The sequence below is a fragment of the Cinclus cinclus genome, chromosome 2, assembly GCF_963662255.1.
Source record: "Cinclus cinclus chromosome 2, bCinCin1.1, whole genome shotgun sequence".
In the NCBI taxonomy this organism is placed as follows: Eukaryota; Metazoa; Chordata; class Aves; order Passeriformes; family Cinclidae; genus Cinclus; species Cinclus cinclus.
Genome location: NC_085047.1, coordinates 107,686,747 through 107,707,593, shown reverse-complemented (window position 1 = coordinate 107,707,593; position 20,847 = coordinate 107,686,747). Strand labels below are relative to the sequence as shown.

Genomic DNA, 20,847 nt, shown 5'->3' with positions numbered 1-20,847 from the left:
CACTGCCTGAACTGTAATGCCATGAGCTTTAGAAAAGTCCTTCCTGGGTATTCCTTCCCCCTCTTGAGCTGCAAGGAGCTCCTCCAGTGCCCTGGCCAGCTGCAGGAACAGTTGTCCTGAGGTGGAAGCATTGAACAGGCTGGGGGAGTCTCCTATAGTGCAAGAGAACAAATATCTCTTAATCAATATTGCATGGAGCCATGGACAGTTGTTATTACTTTTCTTGTGTTGTATAGATGGGCCATATCCTGTGTCTTTATTCTGGCCTTACTTTTATGGAAAACACTGAAATTTTGTTAGAGTATTTTAGATCTTTCCATCTTTTATTTACATAAATTATTTGCAATTATTTATTTCCTACAGATGGAAAAGTCTCCCGAGGACAGAATGATGTATTGCAGATCAGTTATAGTATTTGATCCTTTTTTATTCTCTCCTGTACATACAACCTACATGTGCATAAAAAGAGTTTTTAAAAATTAATTATTAAGTTTTTTTCTTATGTTAAAAGTGTATTAATTTTTGACCATAATTAGAGGTGGGTTTATTTTGTGAGGGTTTTATTTTTTTTTTTTTTTTTTGTTATTTGTTAATGTTCCATTGCTTCCTTATCTTTTCTGATGGATAAGGGTATTTATCTGTTCTGTTTTTCAAGGGAATTTTTCTCTCATAAACAGTTTTCTCTAATTTTAGGGATTGTCTCCCTCAAATATTTTTGTTTGGTTAGGTTTTGATTGTAGTTTTTTGAAAGTGATGGCAGCTCAGTTTTGGAGGGTTTTTTTAAAACATTCTAGACTGTTTAGTAGTTTCTCTCTGCTGCACAGTAGATTTGTCAATAAAATAATACTGAAGATTAACTCAGATCTTCTTACATGTTTTTCCCCATGATTTGATTAACATTTCCAGTTACAAAACCTAATTTAAATTCTGAAACCTATTTGGTTGAGGATTTTTCATTATTTTGTGGTGCTGTTTATGAAAGAGATACAACCTCATAAAATGTTAAGAAATACGACCCCATTTTTCTCACTTTATAGAATGTCTGTATATCCATGTTATTTTGAATGTGATGTATCTAGCATTCCAGCTCTCTCTTCTCCCTAAACACATTTAGAGTAATGTCTAGAATATTGGTATGTAGAAAAAAATAAAGGTCAGACTGAGCTTAAACTGTTCAGTAATCTACACAAGGGAGTGAAATAGACAATGCTGGCAATGATTCAAATATGAATAACCTGATTTCCCAAGGAAGTTCTTAGATTTTTTAATACCCCGGTGAAAAAAGGTTTTGTGCTTTATATTTACTTGTCTTGAAATTAAGTGCTGCTATGTCAGAGAGATTTCTGGGGAGCAGCCTGGTCAGCCTCCCATTCCCCCTGAGCCCAGGGAGAGCTGACAGTCAGTGTCAGGTAAGTGAAAATTCCCTGGTTCAAACTTCCTCCTGGGTGGCAGCTGATTCATTCCAGCACTCCTCTAGCTTTGTGACTGAACTAAATTCCATTAAGATGCTCCTGCTTTTCAGTCTCGCTGCACTGAATTGTTATCCAGTCATGACCTTGATTGAGATCCATTTTCTCATTGAGATACATGTTCTTCTGAGGGAAATTGGAAAAATCATTAGATTTTTTAACAAGTTAAAAAAAAAAAAAGGCTTCTGTAGGTAAAATTGAGAGTATCAAGAAGGAGGTGGCAAAGAAAAAGTCATATTTATTTCCATTTTTCTCTGCTTCATAAATTTATGCATTGTGCTTTCCTTTCAAGATCTGATTCTTCCTTTGCAGGATCAGTAATTCCCAAAGGAGAAGTCATCATTGCCATCATTGCTGTTGTTATTATTAATGATGAATTATTCATCTGCATTCAAATGGTTTCTCCTGTTTATTTCAGGAAGTACTTTAGAAAGTTTTTGCATTCTGTATCACGTCAAGATTCTTTAGACTTTTTATTTACCCTTCCTATGCTTAAAATCGTTTTGTATGTGCATCATTATTCTCTCTAATCCATTAGTACAGTATCTTAAAGTGTTGGTTTGCATAAAGCTCATGCAATTCAAGCATGGCATAATTTTATAAGATAATGAACTACAATAACTGTAACAGTGTGATGACCATTTAGAGTTTTAGTCTGTAATTATTCTACTTTGGTTAAAACTTTGAACTGCTAACTTATCTTGATGATTTAAATTCATTGGAAATGGGTTGTAAGTGTCAGTGCAATTGCATGATACATAAAATAATCTTTCACAAATCATATACTTGAGGACAAAAAATTTTAAGCAAGTATCTTGAAAACTTCATAATTATAAGTTTTCTTTAAGATCTGAATTATTATTTACTAGTAAAATATTCATTGTGGTTTGATTTTAATGGATAGTTTGCTTAACCTTCTTTAAATGTGTCTTTCAAGCAGAAGATGCAATTCAGATGTGTATGAGAATTTATTGTTTTAATAAGCAGCATGGAAGCAATTTATTTTCCTTTATTCCCCCCATTCATTTCCCCTGGTAATTATTTTTCATTTAAATCAAGATCAAAAGGACAAAGCAGCCTCTGAAATGAATGTGTATGAGATAATGTCCTCTACTCTGTAGGTGATTTTGTCCTTTTCCTCGGTGGTAAAAATGGATATTTTTATGGATGAAAAATAAGCCTATCTAAAAAATAATTGTGTCATTATAGATATTTACTGATACAAAAGATCCTGTAGAACTGGGAAATGGCTTCCCCAAAAGTGATCAAGGCCAGGTTGTAAGGGGCTTGAGCAACCTGATCTAGTGGAAGGTGTCCCTGCCCATGATGGGAACTGGATGATCTTCAAGGTTTCTTCCAACAAAAACCACACTGTGATTCTGTTATTCTCTTCTGTTTCTTTCAAGAGCTTTATAACAAAGAGAATTAGAAGTCTTAAATCACTCACATAACGCTGATCAAGTATTACACAAGATTCTTTGAGACTTTCTGGTTAAAAATATAGAGGGGAATCACAGCTTTTATAAATAAATAACTTGATGAATTGGTTCACGTATTTGTATTACAAAATAAGTAAAACGAAGTTGTGAAAATATCAGCCTGGTTTTAAATTGCATTTACTACCAAAGAGATTTTTATTGGAAATACATGAAGTTCAATCTTGTTAATTTATTTCAGTCTTTACTGAAATGGTCCCATAGATTATATTTATTGCCTTTCATGATGGTTTGATGATCAGTGGGATTTGTAATGACTGCAGGAGAAACACATTGCAACCTATCCAGTGCGATTTGATAGTTTTTGAGATAATTGCTTTCTCATTTCATTTCTGATTCGGGAAAATATTTTTGACCAAAAAATCTGGTCACAAAAAACAAGGAAGTGGTGAGGCAAAGCAAGCAAAATATTTTACTTACTTGGAAAGCTATTTTCACATGTTTAGATAGTTCTATTTATTAGAAATAAATCCTAACTAACTGAACATTCTGTTTTCAAATGTATGGACTTTCTCTAAGAGAAATATGCAAGTGCAAATATATTTGCCTGTCAGTTCTCAGAGGTGACAGTGTCAGTCTTACCAAAATGCATTCCCTACAAGTGGGACAGATTGATACAAAAAACATTTTTCCCTTCTGGGATGGGAACTATATTTTGATATACAAAAACATTTTTCCCTTCTGGGATGGGAGCTATATTCTGATATTTCACAGTAACAGATCTGTAATTTCCCTCTGGGATATTTTGTTCAGTTCTGTCATGGACCTAGTTTTGCTATATCTAAACTAGGCCCATATTGAGGACATACTAGAGCTTTCTCATTGCCAATACATTTTCTTTTAGATAATATGGCAGAATCCATATAAATGAGTTTTGCTTATTGTGTGGACTTAAGTCCACAAATACTAGCATCGCAAAGCAAATTTTAAGGTAAAAAGAAACAGGTCTTGAGTGTGGGTTTTTGTTATTAGCATGGAGAATTTAGAGATTCATATTGCCCACAGAGAGGCCATAAATGGTTAGGTCATTTTGACAGTTATAACTGGGTAATGTGAATCCCACTATAGGAGTTTGACTGAAATCTCACCATTGCCATTATGTGCTGCTAAAGTAATAAAGGCTCTTAAGAGCCATCTTAAAAGTTAATCTACTTCCTTGTGGATGAAAATGCTGACACATTGTCTGTCTTTAGAAAAGAAACAAAAAGTATTTCATTATCACTAATCTGTAATAGTCTGGAAAAATGAAATGGAAAAACTATGGTTAGACTCAAATGTGCTTTCTGAAGTTAATATTTAATAACCAAAACTAAAAAAAAAAACTTGTTTTATTAAATCAACATCTGTCATCCCATTTGAAATCTTCATTAGTTCATCCAAAAGTAGAAAACATAATTTATTACAGCTCAGTGAAATGTCTGCAGTGGTTTGATGGTTTTAAAATTGCTATTATTATTGGCAAAGTTGGAGGGTAAGAGTTGGTGCAATTTGGTGGAGCTAGCTATGGCAGTCTTCACCTGTTCTGAGGCATTCTTCAGTACTATCAAAAATAGCTGTTCTTCTACTTAAATGTTGAAGTTATTCATTAGTCATGAGGTTTGCTTTGTTATTTTAAGGCAAAATTACTTACAGAATTCAAATATTACATCACAGTACTGAACTTCATATTTCTAAATAAAATTGCAGTTAAAAGTTGTATATTTTTTAATATGTCTGAGCCGCTGAAATTGTATCTCTTCATTTGGAGTGAAGTGTTTAAAAGCACGTTCTATTCAAAAGTAGGAATTATTGGACTAAATGAGTCAAAGACAATACAAGTTTCGCTAAGGAAGGGAAAGATTTAAAATGTTACTGGATGAGATTAGAATGTTTGGATCTGTATTTCCAAGAATATATTACTATTGATTTCTGTGATCAAAAATGCCTCACAAAGAAAGAAATTCTTGTCTTTCCTTGTACCAAGTCCTGTCTTTTGTAAATCCCCAGATATATGTGATAAATCACATCCACCAAGTCTTTCATGAGGAAACTTTGCCATACAATGTACATGCTTTACAAGAGAGATTGTTCTGATTTGGGGAAGTTGTTATGGTATCTGACTGGAAATATAAGTTTTCTTCACATGGCATTCTGTAGATTAACTAAAAAATGAAATTAAAATCTGAAGTGCATTCTGCCAAGCTCAACTATCTGATGTAAGCAAGATTGCACTTAAAAATTTTCATTGTATTGTTTGTCAAAACTACTTTTTGGACAGCTTTATTATTTTTCAGTATATTTCTTTGTGAAACACCAGAGAATATTGAGGAGGAGACAGGACAAACAAATGGTTGAAACATTTATTTTTTTGAGCTTTTACATTCTTCATTATTATGAACAAGTTGGAAATGTTTCAGTTCCAACCACCCAAGCTATTTGTCTGTACATTTTTCAGTGAGTATTGAGGCAACTGTTGTTGATGGCAGAGGGAATGTATCTGCTATTGAGTTGCTCATGTGTGTGCCAGATGTTGTCTATTTGCAGCAGCTGTAATGTTGGCACAATAAGCTCAGTTCAATAAAATTCAACTTTATTGTAGAAGGAAGATTAATTTCCTAAGCTTTTAACAGATGTCTTAAATGGAACATTTTACTCAAACAGAAACATTGAACACATAAACATGAGCCATAAAAGGGAAACCTAGTTTTTAATACATTTCTGAAATTAGATTTTAGGTGAAGTACAAAGGTTTGTCTGTTGATCTCTGAACACACATATTTAAAATAGTTGTCTTGGCTATATCATTTGTCTTCTGACCTATAATAACAAAGTGAAATGACACTGAACTTATGGAATGGTAGAGATATCTCAAGCATTAGAAAAGTGAGTTCTGTTTTCAAAATATTTTTGGTCCCAAAATTACTTTTTGTAGTTCTGATACACACTGGCCCGTTGCAATCTCTTGCCAGACAGCCATAGACTTCAATAAGGCTTGGTCTTTTATCAGGTGTCTTCTGTCAGCAAACCAAATAGTGAAGCAAAATATTGTTTTATCTCCTTCCTTCCTTTCTTTATTTCCTTCCCTTTTTTTCCCCATTGAATGTAGTTTTTGACAGTTTGCCTCCTGCACACTACAAGGAGACAATGAACACTATACTTGTGTGGATGCAGCAGTCAGAAACTAAACTCTCCATGCCTCAGGTTGCAATTGCTGAATATGAAATCATGGAGCAGAGACTCAGGGAGTTCAAGGTGAGTGATCATGCTGTGGACAGAAATGTCTCAACTGAGACGTTTAGAAGAGAGCTCTGGGTTGGTACATGAATCTGCTGAAGGCTATGGATCTTGAGTAAACGATGCTCAATTGAGTTCTAGGTCAGGTGTTCAGGAGATGGTGGTTGCTTGCTTGTATTGATTTCTGAAGTTAGAGAATTTAAAATGGTGTTCACCACTGAAAGCAATTTTATAAGATATTAAAAATGTTAAGAAAAAGCCCTTTTTTGTCTCCATGTTATATAAAATATTCCTCTGGTAGTAAATATAGATTTAGGTAATTTCATTTTCCAGTGCTGATGTGAAAATGATTCTGATTTGCAAAATGCAGCACAGTTTTTTGGCAGATTTCCTGTCAAATTCACAAGTAGACACGAATTGGAACAAATTTTGCCCATGGGTATAAACCTTCCTGTATCTCAATGTCTGATAAAGTTTCTGCTCTCAGATGGCTAATGAAGATATTGTTTGATGCATATTCAGAAATAAAATGCAGAATATAGGAGGGGAAAAAAAAGCTTAGATGAAGTAAATTTGGGCTGAGAATTGCAAAAGTTTTGAGATGTTATGAAAAATATTATATCACAGAATCAGTTCTCTAAGTTTATCCTTTTTCCCCATGTTCTGGTTCTTTTCTCTGGTTGTTTTGAAAGTGTCAGCATAAGTGTCATAGTAAATTCCTAGCTCAAATTAATGAAATATATGTAGATGACACCTATTAACTATGAATACCTCTGGTTATATTCTCAGTTCAACTTAAAAAAGCCATCTACATTGTATGAGAAAAACAATTCCAAATTTCTCAGTAAATTGTGCCATTGCATGTTTCAGCAAAGGTGACCTCTATGCCTTTCCTGTTTGTGAAATGAAGAGAATTGCCTAGCATTAAATCACTACTCCACTTGCTTCTTTTTCACAGGCTCTACAAAGTTCTTTGCAAGAGCAGCAGAAAGGCCTGACCTATCTCAGCAAAACTGTGGAAGACCTGTCCAGGAAAGCCCCTGCAGAAGTCAGTCAGAGTTACCAGTCAGAGGTCGAGGTGGTCCTTGGCCGCTGGAAGAAGCTCTCGGCACAGCTGGCGGAACACTGCCAGAAACTGGAGGAGCGCATGACCAAACTCCAGCGATTCCAGGTTAGTCAAACTTTTTCAGCCTCAGCTTATGCATGGTGGCTTGTTGCTGTGGGACTAAGGCAGAACACATCTAGGCGCTTCCAGAAATTAAGACCAAAGTGAGATATCAAAACATGACAGAAAATGTATTTAAATGTCTGCTTAATTTTGATGAGTACAAGATTTTACTTTGAATTCTGATTTTACTGTCTGTTTCTGTCTATGTTGTTTCATTAGCAAAAAGCTTTAATTCCATTAAAAATTACAAATAATGTTCCTCTACTTATTTTGCAATGTAGCTGGAGCACTTATTCATGCATCTGAAGTAGCTGTACCATATTGACTTTAATGAATTCACTTACATAATTAAAGTAATCTGTAATTTAGTAGTACCTTGTCAGCAGTTTCCAGAAATCAGAAGTGTATTTCAGGTATTTTGAATAGGAGCATTGGAACCTCATCTGGGTGTCTGTAGGGCTGCTTCTCACTTTTTTTCAGAGCAATATCTCATTTTTTTTACTCCCCTTCTCTGTCTGCCTGACATTTTTGCCCTTAACTACATTGCCACTGAGCACCACTAGCTCACCACAGCATCAGCCATGTCCCGTGGTGGTTCCACAGGAGGAAGATGGAGCTGTCCACATCCAGCACAGGACAGTACCTGCCCTCTCCTCACAGATGGCACCCTACTCCCAAAAACAGTGCCACATAAATTAATAATAATAACAATTAAAAAAAAAAAAAGGCACTTTAAAGCAGTGTGAGCTATTGATGCACACAAAATTTAGCCCTTATATTTATTGCTGAAATCCTTCTGGTACACATCTAATATAAAAGTCATTGTCTTTTGATCTTGTTGAATGACTTTTCATCCAGATTATTGTTTTATCTGTTGTAATTTATGGAATGCGTCAGTATGGGGTATGATGAAATCAGTGTTCATAAAGAAAATGCATTTACAATCTGATTGAAAATGCGAGTCATACATTTGCTCTTCATTGGTAGCAGGAGACTAATCTTTTCTTAAATAAATCCCACCAGATCTATATTCGACCACATTAATGAACTAAAAGTATTCTTGTAAAGGTATTAAAGTTTCATCATGAAATATGATTCTGAACTTTTTTTACTGTCGGTTAATGGAATGCACAGTAGATATTTCAACAGTGTTTTGGTAATTGCCATTCTGAAGTATACTGATAATTTCTATATGATTAATTTTATTAATTCAGTTCATTTTCCATGGGAGCCTGTTGTTTTTAAATATCTGCCACATTAGGGAAATGTTCCCCTTGTTTACCTATCTCATAGTAGTTATTGAGGAATATTTGTATGATTTTTAGGACAGAGTCTCTATTCTAACTTCCTTTTTTGTGCTTTAATTCAGCTTTGCATTCAACATGTGAGATCAACATCTATTTCATTGGTGATGAAAGAAATTTGATGAAAAAATACTTGATAATATACTTTTAGAATTTTTGCCATATATATTTCTATTGTAATGTGTGCATCTTTGTAGCTAAGATGGCATTTTAAGGTAATTTTAAGGGGTATTTTTTGAAATCTCATTCTACTTTTAAAGTTATTAGATTACCTATGTAATGTGTGGACTGACAGCATTCCCTCTTTTTAACTATTTGATGTTCAGACTTTTTATTAACTTTTTATTTTTATTATTTATTTTATTAAGTGTTAAATAAAGACTCTGGAAATATTTCTATTCTAGTGCTAGAAGCAGTAACTGAGAGACTGAAATGACTCATTGAGTCATTATATGATTTTAGTTTCTGAAATGAATCTCTTTCAGTTACATTGGCTTTTTTCATTCTGAATAGTAAGGATGTTTTTCTGTGTTGTGACCTAGTAGAAAAATAGGCACTGGAGCCTATAACTTCCAAAAGGAGTCTGAAGTTTAAATGAAAGCATGGAGCATTTGATGGGTGAGACTAAATTAAGTGCCAAGTATGAGTAATCTAAAGCCATAGAAAGAACCAATGAACAATCATGCAGTATCCAAACACAAATGATATCTAGAAGGGATAAATTTGAGAGCCATAAGGTTGTCTGCTCATACACACATTAAACTTAGTCAGAAATGGTCAAAGTGCAGGTTAAAGTGTCAATGACAGATCCAGGTAAAATTGGTTTTACTCATTTGCTGTGTTTGTATTTTCAGACAGTTCAATAATGTTGAAATTACATTGCAGTGAGTTTTAGTTGTAGTGTCAGGATGAATTACACTCTTGCCAGTCAGGTTTTGTGTGATGCAATGAAATATCTTTTTAATACCCAGAATGACATTAAAACACTGAAGAAGTGGATGGCTGAAGTGGATGCTTTTCTGAAGGAAGAGTGGCCTGCCCTTGGAGACTCAGAAGCACTGGAAAAGCAACTTGAGCAATGTACAGTGAGTATTTCCTGCCTGCTTGGCAGTTATTCAGTTCTTCTCTATGAGCTGAACTTATACAGAAGTTACACAAATGATTACAGTTCCTAAGAATAAATTAATGTAGAAAGAGGATTTCCTTCTGCAGTGTGTTTAAACCTTTTGCATATCCTGGGTTTGAAGGAAAATTCAGGTAAACCAAGGAAACTTAAATAGCAGCAGGAGGCACACAGTGACTTTTTAGTGTATTTATAGCAGGATCAAATACAGGAAATATATAAATACCATCAAATACAAGAAATAATATGTAACTAACCTCTAAAGTCAACTGTTTATTTACTTTGTTGAATTTATGAACATTGCATTATTACTTTTTTAAATCTGTATAAACTGTGCAAAAACATCTTTTTTTCTCTATCTGTTATTTGTGTGATTTACAAAATTTTCTGACTGTACAAAAAAGAACTTGCAGGTGTTATGATTTATATCCATTCTTTTTTTACTAAACTTACAAGTTCCAGCACATTATCCCAGCAGAGTTTTAAAGCATCATGAAGTATTGGTACTTCCATCACAGGATTTGCAAATTCTTCTTCCTGTCCCAACAGAGTGTGTATGTGCAGTGAATCTTGTAATCCATGTTGGCCCCTGTCTATATGCTTAGTAGAATTTCCAAGTTCTGTAAATGTTCTGGCAGGATGTGTAAATATAATGAAACACACACAGTGATCTTATGGAACTGCAAGTTCTCACAGACTTTCTCTTAGACATTGTTTACATAAGAATTATCATTATTCTTCACCATTATAACAGAATTTTTTTTCAGAAATGTGAAAAAAGAGATTAAGGTATTTCTCATGTTTTCAACCAACAGCAGGGAAGCATTTTAAAAGAAATAATATATATATATTAGCATTATATATGTATATATTCATAATGCATACAGCTTGCCACATTACAGCTGCATATTCCATTTTAATTTCTTTTTGTAGAACAATCTGTTGATTGCGATCTGGACCCCAGACAAGTCATATTCTCATGTAGAAACATTTTAATGGAAATACCGTATCTGAAAGTTGGTGTGAATGCTACTTGCCTAATCTTCTGTTCTTCCTTTAGGCTTTAGTAAATGATATCCAGACCATCCAACCCAGTTTGAACAGTGTTAATGAGACTGGGAAGAAAATGAAGAGTGAATCAGAGCCAGAATTTGCTTCCAGAATAGAGTCCGAGCTAAAAGATCTCAATGCCCAGTGGGACCACATTTGCCAACAGGTACCAAGTCTCCTGCTGTGACTGGTTTATTTTAAATTAATCATCAGGGTTCTCATTGGTAGAGTTTGCCCTTCTATACATATGCAGTAGATATGAAACTGAAATTAAATATGTCAATTCAACTAATATTTTACAGAGCGTAATTTAGCCTGTAGCAGTATATGCAAAATATGTTTATTTCTATTACAACACAATATCTTACTATTTTTTTAACAAATATATATACTAATGTATTACATCTAAAAGTAATATCATTTTTGGCTCCTGCAAAACTAGATTTCTGAAGGTGTTGGTTAGGCATTTGCCAAAATAACGAAGTTCTGTACTTAGTTTTGTGTTTTATTCTCCATGATTGAAATTGCATGTCATTACTCTGGTAGAAAAAAGCAGTGAAGGGTTCGTAATTCAACAACTCAGAATTAAGAGTGCATGCACATATGCATGTGTATAAATGAGTCTCCAGTAGTTACATGGGTTTCAGAGAATGGGACATAACAGGAAAGGATAGTTCTCTCATTTTAGTTAAAGGCATTATTAACAAATAATTTTACAGAGTAAGGAAGCTAAAACTACTATTATTTCACTGATGACATTTGGAATCTTACTCTTTATGGCAGTTCAAATAAAAGTTTTTGCATGTTGTATTACCTTTCAATTTTTCCTACTTTCTCTTGTCTGTCTTTTTAATGTATATTATCATAAAAGTGTTCCCTTTTAATGAGGTATAATATTTTCTAAATATTTTATTAATAACTTTACATGTGAAAAATAGTCTTTATATATTTTTTGATAAACACATTATAAAAAAAATTGCTCTTTGAAACCTGTAAAATATTTTATTGATCCAGTTTTGTAGTCTTTCCCCCTTCACTACCATGGAGTATTTAATTCTCTTTTTGTGTGTGTGTGCACGCGTGTGTGTGTGTGAGATATTAATAAACTGGATACCTTTGCACTTTTCTCAAAGAAATTTCAAGTATTGCCTTACAAGTATAGAAGTCTGTCACAATTTTCTTTCGACTTACCTGAAAATCTGCCTGTAATAATTTCATTCAATACTAGGCACAAATTATTCCCTCTCAGTGGGTGTTTCTAATGCAACTTCTTCAGTAATAGCTATTAAAACACATGAGTAGTAAATACAGAAATCAATTTAGTTTGTGGAAGTTTCTTGAAAAGATTTGGAAATGTCAGTTGGGTTACATACAGCTAATATGACTGTGAGAGCTGGCAACTGGGAATTGTCATTGGCAATTCAGATACTCTTTTCTGCTGCTGGGACTGAGAAAGAGACAACTTTGCAGAGCCACATACAATTCTGCTTTTATACTCACTGGTTGTTGCTCTATTTTGTTCTGTAAAACAACATTTATGTAGAACAGCGTTTATGTTTAACAGCTAGTCCTCAAGGATGAATAACAAACCAATAGATGTCAGAAATTAGGACCAAATACTAAGAAAATTTCTTCTGATATTACTGAAAATAATGTTTACTGAAGCAGCATCACACAGCAGAATATTGGAGCAATAAGCTCTGCCAGCCCAACTATGAGAAGTGGCACCACTACAATTTCCTTTTTTTGATGCAAAATTCTTAAAGCTCTTCAGAGACGGTAAATGGAATGATCAGGGACGGTTTTGATACATTAATGCACAATTTATAGAATCAGAAAATGTTTAGGGAAGAAATTATCTAAAATATTATCTAGTTGTAAACATGAGCTATATAACAGAATTATATGACCCCCCACTTAGTGATTGGTAAATCTTTTACCAGTAGTGTTTTTTCTCTTTACAATAGTTTCTTCCAGTAGGAGATTGTGGTTTGTTTTTTTTTCTTTAACTATTTTTAGGATATTCACCTTTCTGAGAGATTCACTAATGACTTAATCAACAGAAGAAAGATATGCATATTGCTTTGCTCTCTAGTGTTGCATTCGAACTAGTGAGAAGGTCATCTGACTTTATAGCTCAAAAGCATTTGGTTTCACCCTTGAATGAAATTTCAAAGTCTCCTGTGGTTATTCTTTTCACATCCTACAGAGCATAATCCCTGGGAGATGTTCTTTTCCAGATTTGTTTTCTGATGACACCAGCATATGGTGTACATTTTCATTCTAGAATAGTTACAAACTCATTCTGCACAGCCATGATTTGCTAAAAAAATGATGTAGTACTTTCTTGATTGTTATTAATATCTATCTAATTACTTCTTAACATCTGCCTAATTACAGAAATGTTATTAATATAGGATTTAACTTGATTCTTTTCAGGGTTAAAACATTGTCAAGTTTGTACAGTAGCTTTGCTTGAAGTAGTATGTAATCTTTTCTTTCTTAAAGGCCTATGCTAAGAAGGCTGCATTAAAAGGTGGTTTGGATAAGACTGTGAGTCTGAGAAAGGATTTGTCAGAGATGCATGAGTGGATAACACAAGCTGAGGAAGAATATCTGGAAAGAGATTTTGAATATAAGACACCTGATGAGTTGCAGAAAGCTGTTGAGGAACTGAAGGTAAAAGATTAACTAATTCCTTGAGCTGTGTTCAAACTTCTTTTTGAAAATCTTGCTGTAAAGAGAGTCTACTCTTTGTCTTAGGAACGAGCCTTTTCAGATCTACTTGCCTAAAGATAAGCATAATAGGTCATTTGAAGTAATTACTATTTGGAATATGCTACAAGATATTTGATATTCCTCAACACCACATGGCTATTTTTTCCAATTTGCTTTATTGGATAATGATTTGGATGTAGGTTCAACAATCTTTCGCTTAAGGAATAATACCTGAAAATTGGGTGTTAGCAGCAGTGGAGTGAAACTGGTTTTATGTCTTCTCTTTGCATTAGAATGATCAGGAAAAGAAACAGGATGTTAGGATACATCTTGGTGTGTGCCATGTATCAATGTTATGTCTTTAACATAGGAATATAGAAACAGAATATTTAGATCTCAATTTATTAATGAGATGTTTCCTTCATGTAGGATGAACATGGCTTTTGGACAAAACTACTAATTTCTGATATATGTTTAAATACACTCTTGCTAAGCCACTGGATGTGAGCTTAATTCTTATTTCAAAGGTGAATTTTTTGGCTTGTGCTATTCAGGAAACCAGATTATAACCTGTCTGTCATTATATATATATAGCTTTGACAATCTATCCAACGCTTTGTTTTCAAACTGTTCATTTTCCATGTTTTTTTCCCAGTTCTTGAGAGTTTCAGACATGCAACTGATAATCTATTTATTTACTGACAAATAATTTGCTTCCAGTCAGAATATAAGGAAATTTATGGAACAACTCAATCGTAAATGAGACAAATTTCAATATTAAATATCTGCTCTAAATATGCAGTTCTTTTTTAGTAAATAAATAGCAAAACTCAGTTTTATACATTGCACTGCATATTAAAACAGCTAAAATGTATAGTGTTATATTAAATCACCATTATGGATTCCTAGTAGATATTCTGTACCCAAATGAAGTACAGCCATGTTCAGACACCTTGTGACACCTTGACCTAGGAAATAACCATATCATTTGTCCTGATGTCACAGCAGAGAAAATCTGGACCAGAATTCTGTGTTCTTTCTGCAGCCCATTTCTTCCCCCAACTAGAGAAGAGGAAAGTCAAGAGCAACCTTGTAAACTTCCTCTTGCGATGGCAGCCTGATCACTCTTATTCTGGTTCATGAACTTCCTTAGACCCAGAGAGAGAGAGAAAAAAATAAATGAATATGGTTGATATTTCTTTGGGCAGGGAGTTCTCATTGTAAATTCCTGTGAAGGCCCATAGGCACTCATCACTATGTTTCCAGTTCTCATAAAATTCTAGTCATAGACACCAGAAAGCACTGTTTCAGAGGAGGCAGTACGTTTTCCACATTAAAATCTTTTTCATGGGACCACATGAAAAGAGAGAGAGTAGCAAAAGTGTGGAATATACAATAGAGTAAAATTATTTTCTGACTTTCTTTTTTAATGCAGGTTAATGATAGTGATGAGGAGTATTTTCTTTTTTCCCTTTTTATTTTTTTTTTTTTGGTGACTTTCTTGTGATTTTGCCTTTCAATCTGGGTACATGAATTTTGGAATTTTTAACACAACAAATTTTCCTTCTTTTTTTTTTTCTTTTCTTGGCTGGTTGTGGTCCATAAGTAATTATGTTTGAAGTATTACTTGCGGGGAAAAAGTACTGAAATGTTCTATTAGTGTGAGAGCTCCAGAACACTAGATAGTTGCGAGATGTTAAATTGTATTGAGTATTGTATATTGGCAACAAAATGAAATAAAAGGTTTTTTTGACTCATTCAAATTATGTCAGAAGGTCTTGCAATTAAATGTCTCCTACTGCATTTTCTTTTGTTGTGTTGTTTGGGCCTTTTTCTCCCTCTTGAATTCTGTCAGAAAATTCTGATAGTTACTAAAAATAACTTTCCTTCTTAAGCCAGGACTACAACTTCTTTTTTTCCTTTACAGAGAGCAAAGGAGGAAGCCCTGCAGAAAGAGGTGAAAGTGAAGCTTATTACAGATTCTGTGAATAACTTTATAGCAAAGGCTCCACCAGCAGCTCATGAAGCTTTGAAAAAGGAGCTCAGTGTTCTAATTACCAGCTACCAACAGCTCTGCAGCAGGCTGAATGGAAAGTGGAAGACTTTGGAGGTTTGATATCTTGCCAGTCTTGTATTTATGGCCCTTCTAACTGGAAGAAGGCGGAGAACATGGCTATTTTATCATGTAAGATTGTGGCTATCCTGGCTTTATGAGCCATATACCTAATACCCCATGTTATGAGCCACACACAAAGTTAATTTGAGAATCCTATCTGCTGGAAAGTCATGTTGCAAGAGAAGACTGAGACATGGTTCTTAGGTCAGAGAGAGCGACGGCTGCTCAAGGTTCTTATCGCTCCTCAGATCAAGCCAGAAATCTGGCTTTGCTGCAACCCTGTCATGTTCTCTTCATCCACTCCTCTAGGCTTCTCTCTTCCATGGCTAAGGATTTTGAAAGAATGTCCCTGAAGCTGGTCAGGTGGTGTTATCTCAGCATGGGAGCAGTATGTGATGTACTGGCAACCTGAATATTTCTCATGCATTTTGAGTTAACCCTACCATTTTGGCCAACTACATTGCATATTCTTGCCATGGGACTGCTTTTATGTTGTACAGTAGCCACAGTGAACGGGGTGTGTTTTTTTGTTGGGAATTTTGCAAGAGCTAAATTTTGTTTGTGGGTAATATGCAAGAGCTAACCCCATGCAGGACAATAATATACCAGAGTAAAGTTTATCTTGTCTAAAATTAACTGTGAAAAATAAGGTGTGTAGTTTAAACTGGTAATCTATATTTACCCTGATCATTGATGATGTATTTTGCAGGTTAATAACCCTCTATAACCCTCATTTGGTGTGAGCAAAGTTAGGTGAGATGAATCGCACTCTGGGAAGCTTTTTCTATCAAGAGTGTGATGCATTTCAACAACTTGACTTTAACTTCTACTAACATAAAGAAGGAATGAAGGAAAGTTTATTTATGGAGCATTTGAATGCTTTGTTTGCATATAAAGTGCCATTTTTATCTGCTTGTTTAAGTAACTTCAGGCACTGTATAAATAAAATATTAGGCAATAATTTAATTTCAGGAGAATAAGAATATTTCACAACATTATCTTTAGTACTCTAGCACTTAAAAGGTCTATAAATTGCTCTAAATGTAGTTTAGAGTTAATTTCCATAGAGATTTTAGTCTGAAATCTTAAAAGCTGACATTTTATAAACCTGTGATTTAAGCAATTAGCATATAGAATATATAGGGAATCTAAGTGCATTTTTATAGCAAAGACATAAATTTATAACATGGGTCTTTCAAAATTCTGCTCACTTCTAAAATTATATAAGAAAATTTGAAGAAATCATATAAAGAGGATAATACGTGAAAATGAAAATTCAAGTTGTGTTTTGTAGAAGAGCTCACTTTTTCATGTTATTTGCTGTGGTTTTGCTCTGTTTGATCAAAATGATGATTTTCTTGTGTTTTATATTAATTTGGATCATATGAGTACTGGGAAATAAAATCTACTATGTGTTCCCATAAGCCTCAGGTATCAACCATGTTGCTTTGGGGAAGAAGCATGAATGTTTTCAGTATTTTAATGAGTGAAAATTTTCTGTAAGACTTTCAATCTAACTAAACCTTTTCTTCATCAGGAGGTATGGGCATGTTGGCGTGAATTATTGTCGTATTTGGATGCAGAAAATAAGTGGTTGAATGAGATTGAACTGAAACTCAAAGCAACTGAAAACATCCAGGGAGGTGCTGAAGAGATTTCTGAGTCTTTAGATGTAAGTGTTGACTTAAATAATAACCAAAACATATGTATTGATTAATTTAATGTCATTCTAAACAAACTATGAGCTAACATTGCACATTAACAAAGTGTGAAATATTGTGGAAGTCCTAAATTCTTACTAGATTCAATAAATGAGGTTTTGAATTCAAACCCTCCTAAATCAAATTATAATTAAATATGTTGTGCTGGCTATCATAGAAAGCTTTGGTAATGATAAAATAATCATTCTTTAAAAAGAAATCTCACTTCAGTCAGTCAAAAAATGTTGAAAGCTTCAGAGAGAGCAAGTTTTCATCATAGCAGTGCAACTTTGTTTATTATTCTTTAATTTTTATTCATGGAGCCTTTAAAATTAGTAGACATTAAATAAATGCAATGCCTCAAAATACAAAATATTGCATTGCTAATCCATTTTTGCTGTTGAATTTCATCCATTTAGATACTCAAGCAAGTTTTTATATTAAGGTTCAAATACTGTCACCAAACTCACTGGGTATAGTCCACATCTTTAAAATTAAGCAGTAAATTTATTGCTTTATGAGAAATCTTTGTGCTTCATAATACATAGTACAGAACATTAGTTCTCAAAGCATGGAACATAGGTTTGTTTTTTTTTCTTCTCTATTTTAATTGTATATGAAATGTGACATTTCTTTCTTATCTTTTAAGGCAAATTTGGATTGTTCTGTAGAACCTTATTTACAAAAAGGAAAATAAACTACTTTTTTTGACTTTTTTTCAGTCTTTGGAACGTTTAATGAGACATCCAGAAGATAATCGCAACCAGATTCGGGAACTGGCTCAGACTTTGACTGATGGCGGGATCTTGGATGAATTGATCAATGAGAAGCTTGAGAAGTTCAATACTCGGTGGGAAGAACTACAACAGGAGGTATATTTAATGATCCTCCTACTAAGTAGAGGATAGTCTAACACCATTTAAAAAAAATAAAAGTTATTTTGTTGGTACAGTTCCTAAACAGGTCACAAACCATATTTTACATTAGAATTGGTTTCATGGGTGTGATGAGCTAACTCCAGTAGGCAGCAAAGCAGCACAAGACTCCATATCTCCTGGTACTTTGGTGGAGATTATAGAAGAGGCAAAAGTGAGAAAACTCATGCATTGAGATTAGGATGATTTTATAAGTGAAAGAAAAAAGGGATAAAAACAAGTGATGCAGAAGAAATTACCTCCAGGAGACTGATGTTCAACTAGTCCCTATGCAATGACAATTTTGGAAACACTTTTCCTCACCTCTTTTTGTTGTTGAGCATCACCCTGTGTGATGCTCACCCTCAGGTCAGCTGTCCTGGCAGTGTCCTTTCAAAGCCCAGCCTGGTCACTGGAAAGGACAGAGTGATAAAGAGAAGACCTGGGTGCTGTGTAAGCCCTTCTCAGCAATGGCTGAAACATCTCTGTGTTATCAACACTGTTTTGGCCACCAATACAAACCACTGAAGCACAAAGGCTACCGTGAAGAAAATTAACTCAGACCCAGCCAAAACCAGTAAAATAGGTGACCCCAATATTTCAAAATTGCACTGACCATCTAGCGGATTCAAACTTTAATTGCATATATAAGATACTTTCCCTGACAAAACACTTAGCAAGGAGCAAATTATTTTCAACATTAAATATGAGTAATATTTCTAATAGAGACATTTTTATTAAACAATAAATAAGTGTATTTTTATCATTAAAAGATTTAAAAGACACTTCAATATAGAAATGTGTAGCACAAGGAGAACCAAACCTAGCAATATGCTACAAATATGAGAAAGATATGAACTCAGTACTTAGTGAAAGAATTATTAGGGAAAGACCTAGCAAAGGATGTAGAAAGCACCTTTATGACTTTAACCAGAACATGCTTGAAGAGAAGCTACAAATACTGTCAAAAATTACTCTGTTGCAAAGATATAAATGATGCACCAGTGAAGATTTCTAGAAAGCAGCTGTATTAGAAGGATTGCAATGTACCGTGACAATTTTCCTTCTTTCATGGTACTAGAAATACACTTGTTTTTTAATACAGTGGAAGTACAAACAGTACAATAAAAATTATAGAAGGGTCCTCAGCTGTTCTGATAATAAACTTGAAGGATGGGGAGGGAAAGAGCCTGGTGATAGTTCTGGTGCAGTGCAGGCATCCACATATTTTTATGTCTGTAGCCAGACATAAAAGTAACTATACATTTCTGTACATCTATACATCTTCTCTTTTTGTAGCTTTTTTTTTTTTTTTAGATAATCTCACTTCAGTTTGAAAGCATATAGACTATCTGGAATTCTTATTCTTCTTATTTGTTATTTTTTTACTGACTGAAAAACTAGGAATATGCAGAAGGCTTCCAGGGTGTGAGAACAACAATTTCAAAGAGCCTTTTTGAATGATAGTTGAATACTATTCAGTCATCACTAATAGATAGAAAATCAAAATTCATAAAAGCTGCAGAGATTTAGTGTCAAAAACACATAATGAAGATGTGTGAAATTCTGGAAATAATTTGGATGAGTATTTAGGCAAAATATATTAGAAATTTATTCACTGCTCTGCAATTTCATTCAATGATAGAAAAAAATTGGGGTGGAGGGCTTCTTTAAAAGCTTCTTTGAAAGCTTGATCAGATATTAAATAGTTTAATTATAATGGTGAGATCTAACTCTGAAGTGGAAAAAAATGTGGGTTTTTTTCATCAATTCCTGATACTGAATTTTCTGTGCTGTTTGTGTAGTCTCTTGAAATTCAAGCAGTGTTCTCCTTATATAAAAATATATTACAGGCTCATAACACAAATCAGCTCGTGTTCAAGGTCACTTCTTCAGACAGGCTAATTGACAGTCCTAAAGTGGTGAAGTTATTTGTTTTTATTTGAATAATTGTGGGGGTAATTACGAAGACAATAAGCTCATGTGGGCAGAAGCTGATATGTGAAATATTTATTCACTACTAATAGAGCAACCAAACCAACCAACTTCTATGTGAATGATGCTGCAAGACAGCGCAGCTCTGCTACTGAGCTGGAGATTCATTTTTAAATGCAGATAATGGCTTTATGTTTGTGTGCCTTATCTTCTTTGGTTAACAAAGACTGAGTGTGTTTAGTTTGTTTTTGAACATTTGGGGCTGACTGATAAGCAAGGTATACCCTATTCTTACTTTTCAAGGACTGATTCACTTACAACTCTATATATGGGATTTAAGAAACACTGAAGAATTTGAAGCTAATATTGCAAGCAACTATCAATGGTGAAAGGGACTTACATCCTGTCCAGCAAACTTCAGAAATGTCAATCAGATATGTTTGAGACTATGCTTACAGTAAACTGTACAAAACATTATTGCTCACATGGGCTTTACACTAGACTCAATTATTATTATTGGGTTCTGTCTTTTAATTCATTGCAGGATTCCCCTGAAGATTACCTTTGGTTTCCTTCAAAGAGCACACATTCATCATTTGACACAATTTTTCTGTTTTGCTCTGCTCTTCAGAGGAGAAATA

General features: G+C 34.1%; 1 protein-coding gene across 2 annotated transcripts in view; it reads left to right on the top strand.

Moving 5' to 3' along the window:
* DMD (dystrophin) overlaps positions 1-20,847 on the top strand; it is a 767,992-nt gene that overhangs the window by 119,847 nt on the left and 627,298 nt on the right. For both annotated transcript variants that reach the window (XM_062488103.1, XM_062488102.1), the window contains 8 exons: positions 6,051-6,196; positions 7,137-7,349; positions 9,622-9,735; positions 10,834-10,989; positions 13,332-13,502; positions 15,469-15,651; positions 17,195-17,329; positions 18,080-18,229. In XM_062488103.1, coding sequence (XP_062344087.1) covers positions 6,051-6,196; positions 7,137-7,349; positions 9,622-9,735; positions 10,834-10,989; positions 13,332-13,502; positions 15,469-15,651; positions 17,195-17,329; positions 18,080-18,229 — 1,268 coding nt within the window. The remainder of the gene's footprint in view (positions 1-6,050; positions 6,197-7,136; positions 7,350-9,621; positions 9,736-10,833; positions 10,990-13,331; positions 13,503-15,468; positions 15,652-17,194; positions 17,330-18,079; positions 18,230-20,847) is intronic.